This window comes from Pipistrellus kuhlii, unplaced genomic scaffold, assembly GCF_014108245.1.
Source record: "Pipistrellus kuhlii isolate mPipKuh1 unplaced genomic scaffold, mPipKuh1.p scaffold_m20_p_22, whole genome shotgun sequence".
NCBI lineage: Eukaryota > Metazoa > Chordata > Mammalia > Chiroptera > Vespertilionidae > Pipistrellus > Pipistrellus kuhlii.
The window spans coordinates 7,699,891-7,717,500 of NW_023425521.1; the positions used below are offsets into that span (position 1 = coordinate 7,699,891).

Sequence of the window (17,610 nt, forward strand, 5' to 3'; positions counted from 1 at the left end):
CAACCAACGTACATGCCCCTGACTGGAATCGAACCTGGGACCTTTCAGTCCACAGACGGACGCTCTACCACTGAGCCAAACCGGTTTCGGCAGGCCAGTGACTATTTATTGAGGTCATGAGTGTATCATGGGCTTTTCCTGGCCAAGGCTGGCCTCGCTATTGCCACTACTGAGTATCTGTTTTAGAGTGAATCATTATAATGGGGTAGAGGCCCAGTGCATGAAATTGGTGCATGGGTAGGGTCCCTAGCAGTTGCCGGCTGATGCCTCCTCCCTCTCCCCCCCCCACCGTACCCCCCTCCTGGCCTGCCACTCAGGCTAGCTGCAGGGAGGGGCCATGGGCAGTTGGCGGGCTGGCCCCCACCCCCTGGTCGAACTCCTGGTAGAGGAGACAATTTGCATATTAGGCTTTTATTATATAGGATTCTTCTGATCATGATGGGTACGGTGAGTCAACCACATTGGGAAGAGGTTTATACTGAATTTGGATTTGCTTTTCCGACCAGCCCTGCTTTTCCCATCATCATCCTACATGGGTCTACTGAATACCTTATTTGCAATCATGGTTATTTTACACATCATGGCATCTGTCTTAGTCCAGGCTGCTATTCCCAATTACCTTAGCCTGTGTGGCTGACAAACAGCAGGGATTTATTTCTCACTGTTCTGAAAGCTAAAAGTCTTAGATTGGGTTCTGGTTGCAGACTGCCAGCTTCTCACTGTGTCATCACAAAGCAGAGGCCAGCAGGGAAAGCAAGCTCTCATGTTCTTGTAAGGGAGCTAATCCCATGCATGAGGCCTCCACCTTCATGATCTCATCTAATCCTAATTATTTCCCAAAGGCTCCATTTCCTAATACCATCACACTGGGTAAGGGGGTTCAACATGTGAATTGGGGGGCAAGTGGGAGTGGGGTGGGTAGGGGACACAGTCCATAACAGCATCTAACCAAGGGACTAACTTTAGAGAAAGAAGAAACTGGCTGACAGACTGGCTAGCCCTATTGTGGACCCCAATAACCAGCAGCGGCTGGCTTTAAGAAATAGTAGACTGTCCCGTGAAATACAACAGCTCCAGAGACCAGCTGGAAGACAAACAGCTTGAGAGCTTGGATTCCATTTATACTTACAACTAGCAACTCTGGAGGTGTCAATATCCTTCTCATGAATTTCTTTTCTGTGTAAATGAGCCAGTGTTTCTGTCGCTTGCAATTAAAAACACCAGGAATACAAAAATACCTCTTGTTGTGTCATCTATAGTATTTTTTAAAATTTTATTTTTTGTAAATCGGCCTCCTCCACAAATAGCTTATGAACTCTGCAGGCTGTCACCATTTCTAATATTTTTCCTGCAGTACATGGGACTGTACTTTACACAGTGCAGGTTGCAAACGTGTAGATTCTGGGCTATATCAGAGCTGCATGTAATTTTCTCAATCTGAAGTGTTTTTAAAAAATCGACTTAGTTGCCAACATTTAAAAATCGTAAGATTTCAGATGCAATGCCCATTTGCACCTTCTCTTGAAAAAACGTGAAGATCTAGCCATTTTAAACCCATATTCCCTCAGCTTTCCTCTTTTTAAAAAAATCCTCAACCGAGTACATTTTCATTGATTTTAGAGAAAGAGAAACTTTGATGTGTCTGGGAATTGAACCTGCAACCTTTTGGTGTATGGATCCACTCCTACCAACTAAGCCGCATGTCCCAAGGGCCACAGCTTTCTTTAAACAAAACACAGGCTCTTCTATTTGACAAAGTCCTCACCTTGCCCACTTTATTTACTCTCAGTACTTAACCAGACTCTGAAGGCATGTTTGTCACCCTTTAAAATAAAAAAATATATATAATATTACTGATTATTATTATTTATTTTATTTTTTTTTTTACAGAGAGAAAGGGACAGGGGTAGAGAGTTAGAAACATCCATCAGCTGCCTCCTGCATCCCCGCCCCCCACTGGGGACGTGCTGGCAACCAAGGTACCGCCCTTGACCCCAATCGAACCCGGGACCTTACAGTCCGCAGGTCCATGCTCTATCCACTGAGCCAAACCGGTTTCGGCTGTTTGTCACCCTTGATACTTAGCTGAATTATAATGAATAAATTAAATTGTCAATTAATGCTTGTGTTTTCTCTCTTTTTTAAAAATAATATATTTGTGTTGATTCCAGAGGAAGGGGGAGTCAGAAACATCAATGATGAGAGAATCATTGATTGGCTGCCTTCTGCACGCCCCCTACTGGGTATGGAGCCTGTATCCCCCGCTGGTGCTCTGACCTGGAATCAAATCCCGGCCTCCTGGTTTAATAGGTGCAACCATTGAGCAAACCGGTCAGGCATTTTTTTCTTCCTTCATCCTGATTGTTGAAGGTATTACCAGCGCTCCCCCCCCCCCCCCCCCCCCCCGCCATTGGCCCCCTGGAGCCCTCACCCACACCCTGCCCCAGGCCTCCGCCTCCCTATTGTCTGTCTAAGGGTTATGCAGACAAGTTCTTTGGTTAATCTCTTCCCACCCACCCCGCCTACCCTCGGAGGCGCATTTGCATTTCACTTTTGCTTTCTATCCTGTTAACTAGAGTGTAGTAAGCCACTCAGTGGACCGGAGCCTGTTAACTATATTTCTTATTTTATTTTTAGATGTGAGAGAGAGGAAGGAAGGGAGAAACGTGGGCTTTGTCGCTTCCCTTACGTCCGCGTTGGGTTGGCTAATTCTCGGGATGCCTAATGCCATCATCTGATTCCGGCCCAGGGCTAAGCCGAGGCCTGGGACCAGGGAGGTAAAGAGATTAAAGTGACTTCCTGGTGGCACAGGCATACATTTGGGGGCAGGTTTTAGGCAGGAAGCCGCTCTCTCTGCTGGGAAGTGGTCGTGGAGGTGCCGGCGTTCCCATCCCAGCGGGGTCCTGGGTAAGGGGACGGGCGGGGCTCCTGGCGCGGCCCCCAAACAGTTGCCATTGGGGTCCCTGCCAGGACTCCCGAGAACCAGGCCGGGGAGGTGCACATTTCGGGGGGCTCCTCTCCCCGCGCCCCCGTTCACTGCCCTCCGTCCCGGGCGGGCGGAGCGGTCCCCGCGGGTGCTGGAGTCGCCCCCTCCGGTACCCTCTGGCTCTGGGCATCGGCCTCCCCAAGGAGCGGGAGAGGGACACAGTTGGGGCCTCCCCTGCCCTGCTCTCCGAGACACGGGAAGGAGGCCCTGCCGAGAGGGCTCCGCGGAGGCAGCCGTCTCCGCAGGCTTCGGCGCCGGGCACTCCGCGAGGGGCAGCAAGCGCCCCACCGGCCCCGCGCCGCCTACGTCCGAGGTCCGGCCGCGCCGCGCGGAGGCGCCCCGGGCTCCCCGCCCCCGGCCCGGCCCGGCCCGGCCCGGCGCTCCCGCGCTCCCCCTAGCGGCCGCCGGCGGCCTCGCCGCGTCCCAGGCTCGTCGGCGGCGCAGCTCACGTGACCGCGCTCCGGGCCTGCGGCCGCTGTCGGTTCCCCCAGTCACCGAGCGAGAGGGAAGAAACAAGATGGCGGCTGAAGGCGATCCGGAGTGGGGCCCGAGCAATTCGGACTGAGCCTTCTCCCTCCACCCGCTTCCGCCGGCCGGGCCCCTCCCGCCCGGGCCCGCGGGCCTCCCCACCCCGCCCCGGCGCCCCCCCACGCTCCCCTCCCCCCTCCGCTTTCCCTTCTCTCCCCCGCCCCCCCCTCCCCGCCTGGGCTCCGACATGAGGGGCCGGCGGGGCAGGCCGCCCAAGCAGCCTGCGGCTCCCGCGGCCGAGCGCTGCGCCCCGGCCCCGCCGCCGCCGCCGCCGCCGCCGCCGCCGCCCACGTCCGGACCCATCGGGGGGCTGCGCTCGCGGCACCGCGGCAGCAGCCGGGGCCGGTGGGCCGCCGCCCAGGCTGAGGTGGCGCCCAAGACGCGGCTGAGCTCGCCCCGGGGGGGCGGCAGCAGCCGGAGGAAGCCGCCGCCGCCGCCGCCGCCGGCCCCCCCCAGCACCAGCGCCCCGGGCCGGGGGGGGCGAGGAGGCGGGGGCGGCCGGGCGGGGGGCGGGGGCGGCGGCGGCGGCCACCTGGCCCGGACCACCCCGGCCCGGAGGGCCGTCAACAAAGTGGTGTACGATGACCACGAGAGCGAGGAGGAGGAGGAGGACATGGTCTCCGAGGAGGAGGAGGACGGCGACGCCGAGGAGACCCAGGACTCGGAGGCCGACGAGGAGGACGAGATGGAGGAGGACGACGATGACTCCGATTACCCGGAGGAGATGGAAGACGACGACGACGACGCCAGCTACTGCACGGAGAGCAGCTTCAGGAGCCACAGCACCTACAGCAGCACTCCAGGTACCGGCCCCCGGCCGCCTCCCCCCGCCCGCCCGCCCGCCCGCCGCCTCCCCCGGCCCCGCGGGGCTCCCCACCCCGCCGCGCCCCGGCGGAGGGGACGCGCGACGGTACCGCGAGGGACCAAAAAAACCCAAAAAAATCCTCAAAACTAGGATTTAGCAGAGGAAAGAGGCTCATTGTTCAAAATGGAGATTGCATTGTTGCAGTTTGCAGGCCACACACTTGCTCGCTCGCTCGCTCGCACGCTCTCCTCTCTCTCTGCCCCCCCCCCCCCCCCCCCCCCGAGCCCCCGATCGTCCTCCGCCCGGTGTGTGCCAGGGCCGGGGCTCCGTGGGGCAGGACCGGAACTTTGGCACACGCGTGTCCATTGCACTCCTGGCCCTCCCCCCGTGTGGGCTTGGGGTTTGGGGAGGAAGGAAGGCTCTTGTTGTTGCAGAGCGCTCTCTGCATTGCTAATGGGGCTCCGTTTAGGTGTGTGTTTATCGTGTGTCTGGCGTGGAGGCTCTGGACAGGTTGTGGCGCACATCACCAAGCCCCTCTTCCCAGCCGGAGCCTGGGAATGGTTCTAGAATTGTGTGTCGAGGAAGTGGATCCGTTTTGGGCTGCAGGGGAGCCCCCTCCCGGGCCCCGGGTTTGTTTTTATTCCCGAGTGCTAATGGGCTCGCGCCCCAGCTCCGTGGCTCGTGAATGGCTGATTTTTAGAAAAGCAAAGCAGATAAACCAAACAGAACCAAAACAAACGTGGTGGTTCATCCGATTCGAAGTCGCCTTGGTAGGATCCAGAGTAAACGTTAAGGAATCGTAGGGACATGCGTCTTGCCTGTTGGATCCCTCGGCTTCGCCCGAGAAAGGCAGTGTGGTGTCACCTGTTGCAGGAGGACGTAATTGCTGGGAGTGAACTTTTGGACCAACTTGTAAGTCACACAGCAGAAGTGTAGGGGGGTTTTAGTAGAAAATGGACTTTTTTTCTTTTTATCCCGTTGCGAAGGGCAAAAGTTCCGCTGGGTCTGTAATGAATTTCTTCATGGTGACTCCTAAGTTCTCCCAGAAAGTTTCTCTGGCTTGGTGCTTAGATACTTTTTTTTTTTTTTTTTTTTTTTTTTAAGCACACAATTGCTGCTTTGTATTAAATATGGAGTTGCAGCTTACTAAGTTGTGAAAAAAGCATTACTGGCAGCGATAACCTACAAGATTTTTCCTTTATGTTTGTTAATCTGTGTTAACTGAATTAGAATCCGGTTTTAAGAGCATTTACAAAGTAAAGTTTATGAGGAAATAGGGTCTTAAGAAAGTAAGGTGTATCACTTGCGTTTTAAAGGGAGACTAGGGTAGTAGAAGTGGTTAAATAAATTTGTTTCCATTTTTTAATACACGTTTTAATACTTATTGGAGGACTGTGAATATTGAGCCAGATATAATCCCATTTAGATTGTCCTAACAGCAAATGAAAAAGGTAATTTATTTTGCCTCACAGCAGGAACATAATCTGCCTGTATTTTAATTTTTTAGGGGGCGGGGAGAGTTGCTGGATGGAGAATGAAGGGAATGAATCAAGTGCCAAGTATTTATTGCATGTAGAGGGGACTATGCCAGTTTTCATTTCATGCCAATTTGATTTTAATACATCTATAGTAAGAAAGAGCCCTCATTTGAAAAAAGTTGGAGGCTGAATTACACTATCCCAGGGCGTTTTGGCAGGGCAGTTCAGCTATCCTTAGCTTCTCTTTGAAGGCCTAGCAAATAATACTTAGGATTGATAGCTGTGTGTATGCTGAGTTAAATTACAATTTGTGGTTGAGTGTTTCCTCCTCCCCCTCACCCCCCTTATGACATTTGTTGAGCATTTATTATGCCAGGCTCTGAGTTAGGGGCTTGGGAAAATTTTTAAAAAAAGTGATTACAGTATTGATGTGATTAAAACTTGTATATTTATGTGCTTATATGACAGTCTACATTGTGTGTACTTGTCCTATCTTTATATGAACTGAAGGATTATATATCCTTATGTTTATCTTAGATCCCTTGCATTTCCTAGCAAAGGGTCTTGAGTGGAGCAGTAGCAGGTGCTCATCGATGGGTGATGATAATTCTTCACTGGGTGCCATCACTCTTAAATATTTCAGATTTGGAAAGCTAAAAACTGGTCTAATTAGATGTTAATAGGCGAGTGACCAAAGAATGTTTTTTGTGTTTTGCTTGCCAGGCATTTTTCTTTCTTTATTGGATGGGTGTTAACTTGCTGGATGTTTTCCTCTTGAAACACATTATTTCTCAAGGTTATGATAAAAGGAATAATATATATTGTGTTCTAAACTTTGGCTACGCCCACTTGTGTAGAATGAGTAACAGTGCATGACAGTGAGCTGTTTGGGGCAAGTACTGGTTTTATTAATTTTTTTGTCTGTACTTACAGTCGATAAAGGCTAGAAAGATGGTTGTTAGATAAATGAGTATGTGCTTGCTTTGGAAGTAAAAACATTCTAGTGTTGGTTTAAAATATTTCAGAAGCACATAAAGAAATGTGATTTGAATCCTGCATACTGTCAAGGCTAATAGAGGTATACTTTATTGGTAATTTAGATTAATTTTATAAACTAGAATGTTGACTTGAGTAATAATAAATACCTAGTATATGAAATAACTTATTCATCTATTAAGTACGTTGTAGGTAGTATAACTTGATTGTGCAGAGACACTGGTTGACATTGTTAGCTTAATTTCCTAAAATCATAGATTTAAAAGGGTTTATTAACTGAAGGTTAAATGTTTTTCTTTTATGAAAAAAAATTAAATGGGTATGTAAGGTACATGACAATTTGGTAATGCAAAATTGAAATCATCTAGTTTTGCTTAAGCTAGAGGTATTTGGTTAAATAAGGCTTTTATTTTTAAAAATATATTTTTATTGACTTCAGAGAGGAAGGAAGAGGGAGAGATAGAAACATCAGTGATGAGAAAGAATCTTTGATTGGCTGCTTCCTGCACGACCCCTCTGCCCCGCCCCCGGGGATGAGCCCACAACCGCGGCCTGTACCCTGAATGGGAATTGAAACCATTCTGGCTTATAGATCAGTGCTCAACCACTGGGTCATGCCAGCCGGGTTAAATAAGGCTTTTGTTTATTTTTATTGTTAAAATTAAAAGTTGTTTTAGTCTGTAGTGTTTTGTTTTTTGTGTTTTTTTTTTTAAACAAAACATGGTTTGAGAGAGAGAGAAACATCGATTGGTGGCCTGCCATAAGCACCGGACCAGGACCGAACCTGAAACCTGGGCATGTGCCCTAACTGGGAATTGAACAATCAGTCTTTTGGTGCACAGTACAATGCTCAACCAACTGAGCCACACTGGCCAGAGCTAGCCTATAGGTTTTATGATATACTCTGCCAATACCTTGAAGGATTGAATAGAAAACGTATTTTGAATAGGCTTTTGGAAAAGTTCTGAGAGCACCTTCAAATCTAGCATTTGTGCCAAAACCAGTTTGGCTCAGTGGATAGAGCACATGTGTCAAACACAAGGCCCGCGGGCCAAATCCTTCCCGCCAGGCCTTGCAATGTGGCCCGCACCGCGCTGTCATCACTGCACTCTGCTGCGTTTCCATCACAATGACAGTTTATGACTGTTCAGTAAACCATTCGGCCTGCGATATAGGCTGGATTTTAGATTTTGGCCCCTTCTCTGATTGAGTTCGACACCCCTAGGATAGAGCATTGGACTGCGGACTGAAAGATCCCAGGTTCGATTCCGGTCAAGGGCATGTACCTTGGTTTTGGGCACATCCCCAGTGAGGGGTGTGCAGGATGCAGCTGATGGATATTTCTCTCTCATTGATGTTTCTAACTCTCTATCCCTCTCCCTTCCTCTCTGTAAAAAATCAGTAATATATATATATATTTTTTTTTTAAAAATCTAGCATTTGCTAATTTAAAAAATTTAAGTCATAGTTGAAATAGCCTAGTTCTTGCATTTAACTTGTATGGGACTTCTGAAGATTCTTAGCTGGAATTTTGAAATTAGGAACTTCTGATGATTACAGGAAGCAAAAGCTCTGGTGTTGTGGGAGTTATGTCCTCGATGATGTCATGAATGAGCTGTAGATTTATATCTGAAAAGCAGAATTTTAACTGGCTTGGTAGTGTTTATTTCCATCAGTGGCAACCAGATATTTGTACCTCCCTTGTAGCAATGTATTTGTAATTTCTGATTGCTACAAGGGAGGTACAAAGGGTAGTGGAAGTTGGAAGGAGGTAGAGATTATACCTTCCTGGTGGAGTTGTGGGGCTTCTGCTTCCTGGATGAGCATGTGGACAGTGAGGATGGACAGGTGGAGGAAGGAGCAGCATGAACCAAGGCACTGATTTAAAATGTGGGCAGCCTCAAGTAACCTGGGTTAGCAAGAGCTTGTGTGTGTGAATAGGAAATAAACTGTAAAGCCCCTACGCAACCATCCTGGAGCATTCGTACTTTTCCTTCCTTATCTGTAGCGGGAGGGTTGGTTAGATCAGTGGTCCTCAGTCATTTTTCACTCCTGGAACACTCAGGGGATATGTTATATTTCCATCAGTACATGTCGAAACATGAAACTGGAGGAGACAGTTTCTGGAGCACCTCCCCACCAATCTACTATTTCAAATCAGTCTTATTTGCGGGTATTGGGGATCAATCAGAAGATATAAAAACAAGTGGGAAATGATTTCCGTGGAATGTTAGAAAGTTTAGCATAGATTCTGTTCTGCAGGAAAGATTGGAAGAGAATGAGATAGCTGATGGGGATCTGGATGTGTTTTGTAGCCTTGGATGGAAGATCAATTCAGGAAGTGCTTCACAGTTCTCCAAGCCTCAACAACATCACAAGTGTAGACAGAGAGGAATGCATCAAATACGCTTCTATAAGAATGGTACTGTCTTCAGTAAGTAGCCGTAGGAATCCAACTTTACAAGGGAAATTAATGAGCCCTAGCTGGTTTGGCTACCTGAGAGGACTGAAGAGTCCTGGATTCAGTTCCAGTCAAGGGCACATGCCTGAGTTGTATGCTTACTTTCCCAGTAAGGGGAGTGCAGGAGGCAGCCAATTACTGATTCTCATCATTGATGTCTCTCTCTCTCTTTCTTTCTCTCTCCATCGCCCTTCCTCTCTGAAATTTGGGGGGAAAAAGGGGAGGGGGAGGATTAATGAGATTTGAAAATTAAAAGCAAGAAAATGCCATAGCTGGTGGTGTTCAGTGGTTGAGCGTTGACATGAACCAGGAGATCAAGGTTTTTTTAAAGAATATATTTTTAGCCGGGACCGGTTTAGCTCAATGGATAGAGCGTCGGCTTGGGGACTGAAGGGACCCGGGTTCGATTCCGGTCAAGGGCATGTACCTTGGTTGCGGGCATATCCCCAGTAGGGGGTGTGCAAGAGGCAACTGATCGATGACTCTCTCTCTCATCGATGTTTCTAACTCTCTATCTCTCTTCCTTCCTCTCTGTACAAAATCAATAAAATATATTTAAAAAAAAAAAAGAATATATTTTTATTGATTTTTTACAGAGAGGAAGGGAGAGAGAGAGAGAGCTAGAAACGTCAATGAGAGAGAAACACCGACCAGCTGCCTCTTGCACACCCCCTACTGGGGATGTGCCTGCAACCAACGTACATGCCCCAGACCAACGCTCTACCACTGAGCCAAACCGGTTTCTGCCAGGAGATCAAGGTTTGAGCCGGTCAGGGCACCTGCAGGCTCAGTCCCCAGAGCGGGGCATGTGGAGGTAGCCAATCAATGATTTTAGTATATCTTTATTGATTTCAGAGGATAGGAGAGGGAGAGAAAGATAGAAACATTAATGATGAGAATCATTGATGGGCTGCCTCCTGCACCCCTCCCAGTGGGGTTGGATTCCATACCATAGCAGTCGCTCCCTATCCTTTCCTTCCCCTCCATCCTTGGCAACCACTTTCACTTTCTGCTGATATGTCTCTTCTGGACATTTTATATAAATGGAGACATATAATATGTGGCTTCTTTCACTTAGCGGGTTGTTTTCAGGTTCATAAATGTTATAGCATATAATATTCCATTACATGGATATACCATATTTTGCTTTTCCATTCAACAGTTCATGAACATTTTAATTGTTTTCACTTTTTGTCTATTATGAATAATGCTGCTGCAAATATGCTGTATGGATTTTTGGCTGTACAATATGTGTTTTTAAAAAAACATTTTATTGATTTTTTTTTTACAGAGAGAAAGGAAGAGGGATAGAGAGTTAGAAACATCGATCAGCTGCCTCCTGCACACTCAATACTGGGGATGTGCCTGCAACCAAGACATGCTCTTGGCCAGAATCGAACCTGGGACCCTTCAGTCCACAGACGCTCTATCTACTGAGCCAAACTGGTTAGGGCAATGTGTTTTTATTTTGGCTATATCCCAGGAATGGAACAGCTGGACCATTACAAATGCAATTTTAATAGAATCATCTTAAGCAGGCAGACTTATTTTGTTGGTTACAATAGTTTGTTTGTTTATAAGATATATTTGTTCTTGGCTACCTGAGGGGATGGCAATAGAGGAGTTGCTTGTAGGTGATGGAGAATTGCTCAGGTAGCGGCCTATCAATCATCTCAGGGTTGCTTTCCACCTGGCTGAAAGGCTTGCCGCTTAGATGCCCACAGTGCTGCCAACCATCTCGGTCAGGTGATCATGTCTCGAATGTGTGGCCTCATCACCTGGGCTGCTCCGCGGGCGGCTCCTCCGTGCGCAGGCGCTGGCCCCTCCGTGCGCAGGCGCCGTGCCGGTGCTGGCCCGGTTCGCCGCCCCCGCGGGGCCTGTGCAGTTGCATCCTGATGTTCAAGATGGGCGCAGCCAGAGGTTCGCTTTCTTTTCTGCTCTACTTCCGCCATCTTGCCCGTTCTTTGGAAAGGCTCTTTGGTACCTGGTACCGTAGTGTTAAAACAAAGTTCCTTCCTGGCCGCTTTTGCCCAGTGGTGTGGGTACCATTTCCTGTTGAAGGCATGTACCTCGGTTGCAGGAGGCAACCAGTCGATGTATCTCTCTCACATCCACATTTCTCTCCCCCTCCCCTCCTTCCCTTTCTCTCTAAAAATCAGTGGAAAAAATGCCCTCAGGTGAGGATTAAAAAACACCAAAGGAACAAAGTTCTCTTAAAAGGAAAGAGAACTGCATTGCCTTAGGCCAGCCTGAAGAACTAATTCCTGAAGGGTCTGTCTGAGACCAGTGTGAGTGGAGTTGATTTTTACACTGTTGGTGTGAGGGCTTGTGCCAGGCAGCAGAGGCACGGACATTTGTAAGCCAAACAAAGTTTTAGATTATCGTGATGTATGAGAAGTTGAGGATTCTAGACATGTATTTTATAAATGTAAAAAGATAAAAATTTAGAGACCAAAGCAGGTAGCATGGAGATTTAGAGTGAAGAATCTGAACCCAGGTTTCATAGGTTTGAATCTGGGCTCTGTGATGATGGGCAGTTTGCTCAACTCTTTGTGCATCACTTTCCTTATTTATAAAATGGAGACATAGTACTCATTCAAGGTGTTGTGATGGTTAAATGGGTTAATGCATATGAAATGCTTGGTTCATTAAATATTAGCTATTGTTATCTGTTGATTTGTTCCTGAGCTGAAGATGGAGATTCTTTAATGATATAAAGACCTTACTTATAGTGTGTTGAAGGTAGTATTTTATTCTATTGAAAGCTGTCAACTGATAAGGTAAAAAATATTTAAATAAAAATGTACATTAAAACAACTTTAAAAAATATTAAATGTTTAACTTCTCCGTTTAAAAAATTAGTTTATTGAACATCTGATTTATTCCAGAACTATAATAAATAATACATTTACTTCAATTATTTACATGGTAGGAGAAAGCACTCTTGATACTTCTAATTCTTTCCTTGTTCCTCCATGTCTTCTTTTTCTGCCTGTTCCTAAACACCAGTTTTCCAGGTTTTCAAACCAACCCATGGCTCTCTAACTCTCCCTCATTCCCCTGAGTTCTCATCTATTCTCAAGTTGTTATTAAAATTACAAAGAAAAATCACAAAAATAGTGTGGGTTTACTCTTTTGGGAAAATACACATGATAACAGGTGAAAATGAAAATCATCTGTAATCCTAACAACCAAAGATAATCATGGTACATGTTTTTATGTATTTCTAAAATTCTATTTTTTATATCATGTTTTTATCTACATATTAAAAAAAGAAAAAAGGTAACTAGGATCATATTAAACTTATTTTTTTATTTGTTATAAAGCAGAGTTTTCCCATATCATTATATCTTTATCAAAATAGTACATAAACATTGATAAAATAGTATTAAAGACTCACAGTGAACAAAAGTGGTTCCTTGATGTACCTCTTTCTACCTTTCCAGAAGCAACGGTTTTCAATTCTTGTAGCTAGTTTTTATTTTTCTAGTAATTATCACAGTATTTTAAAATGATATGCTTATATTTGATTTATCAATTTTAGACATTTCTCTCTTGACTTTGATATAGTAGATGAGCATTTAGCCCTGATAAGTTACCCTTACTTTCTTCTATGCTCTAATTATAGTTATATAGCATGATCCTTGGTCAGAATAAGTCATGAGGGATTGATTACACTATTGTGGCTATTAAATGTTACACTTGTATCAAATAATTTGCTATGATTATTACTTAATTTGTAATTGTTTTCCTGAAATTATTGCGCGCCTCCCCCCTCTTTTTCCCCCAACTGCTTAGTGTTCTGTATACTTAGCCTAAGGTACTATCCCTTTTTTTAAAAAAATTTTTATTAAATTATTATCTGTTATCCCTTACTTATTTCTTGTCCTGGTTGCTGCATCCTTTGGTGCACCAAAGGTCTGCCAGTTTGATTCTTGGTTAGGGCACATACCTAGGTTGTAGGAGGATCCCAGATTGGGTGTGTGTGTGGGGAAGCAACTGATTGATGTTTCTCTCTCCCTTCCTCTCCTCTCTCCCATCCAAGTACTAACCAGGCCCGACCCTGCTTAGCTTCCGAGATCAACGAGATGGGGCGTGTTCAGGGTGGTATGGCCGTAGACGTCTCCTCTAAAAAGCAATAACATATCCTCAAGTGAGGATTAAAATAAATAATAGGTAAAATATCTTACCATTTCCTATTTTCCAAACTCTATAATGTAGCAATTCCATATTTTCCTTGTTGATCTCTTCTGCAGCCTTCAGCATTTCTGCTCTCACCTGAACTGTTGTTTGTTGCTCTTTTTTTTTTTTTTTTTCTGCTTTGCCATGTTGATTGTTTTTTAAGTCCTACATCTTTCTTGGTTTACTTCCTTTTTTCAGTATAAGCTCTAATTGTTTCCTAAGATGGATGCATGAGAAATATCCCCCACCCCTTATTTTTCATTACAAGTCTAAAAATGCCCTTTTCAACACTAAAACTAGATTAATAGTTTGACTGGGTATAGGATCCTAAATAAAAAAAATAAATAAATTTTACTTGAAATATTTGCTTTATTGTGTTCTAGCATGTAGTGTTGCTGTTGAGAAGTCTAGGACCATTCTGATTACCAATATTTCCATCATGTCCAACCTGTTGGTTTGTTTTCTTTCTAAAAGCATTTAAGCTTTTCATGGTCTCCAATATTCTTAAAGTTTTACGGTGATATCATATCCCTTGATGTGGCTCTTTTTAAAAAAAAAAATATATATTTTATTGAGTTTTTACAGAGAGGAAAGGAGAGAGAGAGAGCTAGAAGCGTCGATGAGAGAGAAACATCGACCAGCTGCCTCCTGCACATCCCCCACTGGGGATGTGCCTGCAACCAGTGTACATGCCCTTGACTGGAATCGAACCTGGGACCTTGCAGTCTGCAGACCGATGCTCTATCCACTGAGCCAAACCGGTTTCGGCATTGATGTGGCTCTTTTTTTTTTTTTTTTAAATATATATTTTATTGATTTTTCAGAGAGAGGAAGAAAGAGTAATAGAGAGTCAGAAACATTGATGAGAGAGAATCATCAATCAGTTGCCTCTTGCACACTCCCTACTGGGGATGTACCATCAACCAAGGTACATGCCCTTGACTGGAATCGAACCCGGGACCCTTCAGCCTCCAGGCCGACGCTCTATCTACTGAGCCAAATCGGTTTCTGCGCGATGTGGCTCTTTTTAAGAATGTCAGATTTGCTTTGAAAAGTAGCCCTATTGAAACTTCAGTCCCTCTTTGCTTTTATAGATGGTGTCATTCCTTTGTGGGCCTCAGTTTACCTATCTGTAAAGTATAGGCTGAACTAGAAAATCTAATGGGTAGAAGATTGACAAACTTTCTCTTATAGTGCCATGTAGTAAATATCTTAGGCTTTGGGGGGCCAGACAGTCTTTGCTCCACCTACTCAACTCTATTGTAGCATGAAAGCAGCTGTAGAGACTAATAAGCAAATGAACATGGTTGTGTTCAAATAAAAGTTTATTTACAAAAGTAGGCAGTGGCTGGCCACAGTTTGCCATTCCCCCTCTGAGCTCTTGACATTCATTAATCTGTGGCTTGGATAATTAGGTTAGAGTAAAAGCTTTGCATTTTTATCTTATTTACTGTATTTTTGAAATATATTTTTATTGATTTTTAGAGTGGAAGGGAGATGGAGAGAGAGAGAAACATCAATAATGAGAGAGAATCATCAATTGGCTGCCTCCTGCACGCCCCCCTACTGGGGATCAAGCCTGCAACCCGGGCATGTGCCTGGGCCAGAATGGAACCTGGGACTCTTCAGTCCACAGGCCTACACTCCATCCACTGAGCCAAGCACATGTGTCAAACACAAGGCCCGCGGGCCAAATCCGTCCCGCCAGGCCTTGCAATGTGGCCCGCACCGCGCTGTCATCACTGTTCTCCGCTGCGTTTCCATCACAATGACAGTTTATGACTGTTCAGTAAACCATTTGGCCCGCGATTTAGGCTGAATTTTAGATTTTGGCCCCTTCTCTGATTGAGTTCGACACCCCTATGCAGCTAGAGCAAAAAGCTTTGCTTATTTATTTACTTATTTTCTTTCATTTTGGGCTTTGCATTTTAAACATTTCTGGCCCAGCCGTGTGGCACAGTGGTTGAGCGTGGACCTATAAACCGGGAGGCCACTGATCCATACCTTGTCAGGGCACATGCCCGGGCTGTGTCCTAGAGCAGTGTTTTTCAACCTTTTTTGGGCAAAGGCACACTTGTTTCATGAAAAAAATCACGAGGCACACCACCATTAGAAAATGTTAAAAAATTTAACTCTGTGCCTATATTGACTATATATAAAGTAATTCTCTTGAATAGGAATCAAATAAACACAAAGAAAGTATTTTATAATTTATTATGAAATATTAAGTAAACAAAATAGTGAAAAATTATAAAATTCTTGTCTTGTCTGCACCTACGGCACACCAGGCAACATCTCGCGGCACACTAGTGTGCCGCGGAACAGCGGTTGAAAAACGCTGTCCTAGAGCACCAGGAGGAGGTGTGCAGGAGGCAGCCAATCAATGGTTTTTCTCTCATCATTGATGTTTCTTTCTCTCCCTCTCCCTCTCCCTTCCTCTCTAAATCTATCTATCAATCTATCATCTATCTACCTATCTATCTATCTATCTATCTATCTATCTATCTATCATAAAGTTCTTGTTAGACTTTCAGAAGTGTTAGAGAAACATTGATGAGACAGGAACATCATCAGTTGGCTGCCTCCTGCATGCCCCACTCTGGGGATCGAGGCCACAACCCAGTAATGTGCCCTGACCAGGAATTGAACCGGCTACTTCTTGGTTCCTAGGTTGATGCTCAACCACTGTGCCACACTGGCTGGGCTATTGAGTGATTTTTTTTTTTGAATGTTGAACTAGCCTAATTCCAGGAGTTAAACTCTACTTGGTTGTGATGTGTTAACTTTTTTATATCTTGCTGAATTCTCGTGCATGGTATTTTTTTTTTTTAATATATTTTATTGACTTCGTACAGAGAGGAAGGGAGAGAGACAGAGAGCTAGAAACATCGATGAGAGAGAAACATCAACCAGCTGCCTCTTGCACACCCCCCACTGGGGATGTGCCCGCAACCAAGGTACATGCCCCTGACCGGAATCGAACCTGGGACCCTTCAGTCCCCAAGCCGACGCTCTATCCATTGAGCCAAACCGGTTTCGGCTCATGCATGGTGTTTTTGAGGATTTTTATGTCTGTGGTTTTGGGGAGTTTTGTCTGTAGTTTTCTTTAAATGTCTTATCTGAGTTTAGTATCAGAGTAATGCCAGCCTCAAAATGAGTCAGAAAGTTATTGCCTCTTTTTCTCTGTTTTCTGCAAGAGATTATATAGAATTGTAAGTGTTTTTTCTTTAAAAGTTGGTAGAGCCCTGACAGGTTTGGCTCAGTGGATAGAGCTCGGCCTGCGGATTGAGGGGTCCCTGGTTCAAGTCTGGTCAGGGGCATGTGCCTTGGCTGCGAGCATATCCCCAGTGGGGGATGTGCAGGAGGCAGCTGATTGATGTTTCTCTCTCATCGATGTTTCTAACTCTCTATCCCTCTATTTTCCTTTCTGAAAAAAAAAAAAAATCAATAAAATATATTTTTTAAAAAAGTTTGGTAGAATATTCCACTGATGTCATTTGGGCTTGGAGTTCTTTTTGTTGGAAGATTTCTAACTATGAAGTTAATTTCTTTAATACATAGAATGCTATATATTTTTCTTCCTTTTTAAAAACTTTATTGTGGTGACATAATAATAAAAGCATAATATGCTAATTAGACTGGATGTCCTTCCTGGACTGTGAGGAAGGGATCCTGGCAGCCCCGGTGCGAAGGCCTACTCTTGCATGAATTTCGTGCATTGGGCCCCTAGTTGTTAATAAAATGACATAGGTTTCAGTTGTACATTTCTTTAATACATCATCATCAGTATGTTGCATTGTGTGTTTACCACCCTAGGTCAAGTTTCCTTCCATCACCATTTATTACCGTTTACCCTCTTCTATCTCCCCCACCCTTTCTCTTTGGTAATCACTATAATATTGTCCATGTCTGTGAGTTTATAAATTTTTGCTTAATCCAGGCGTCCTCAAACTTTTTAAAGTGGGGGCCAGATCACGGTCCCTCAGAGAGCTGGAGGGCCGGACTATATGAGCTACTAATTCCTACTGTAACACCTCGGCTGCGCTCACTGCCCAAAAAACCTGGTGGGCCGGATCAGACTCCTCTGCGGGCCGCATGTGGCCCGTGGGCCGTAGTTTGAAGATGCCTGGCTTAATCCTTTCACCTAGCCCCCTAACTCCTCTCCTCTCTGACA

The 17,610-nt window shown here is 45.4% G+C and overlaps 1 protein-coding gene across 17 annotated transcripts in view; it reads left to right on the forward strand.

Annotated features, from left to right (window-relative positions):
• The first annotated feature begins 3,493 nt into the window (after positions 1–3,493).
• BPTF (bromodomain PHD finger transcription factor) overlaps positions 3,494–17,610 on the forward strand; it is a 105,352-nt gene continuing 91,235 nt past the window's right edge. For all 17 annotated transcript variants that reach the window (XM_036450876.2, XM_045586298.1, XM_036450882.2 and 14 more), the window contains exon 1: positions 3,494–4,317. In XM_036450876.2, the coding sequence (XP_036306769.1) occupies positions 3,702–4,317 (616 nt within the window). In that variant the 5' untranslated portion in view covers positions 3,494–3,701. The remainder of the gene's footprint in view (positions 4,318–17,610) is intronic.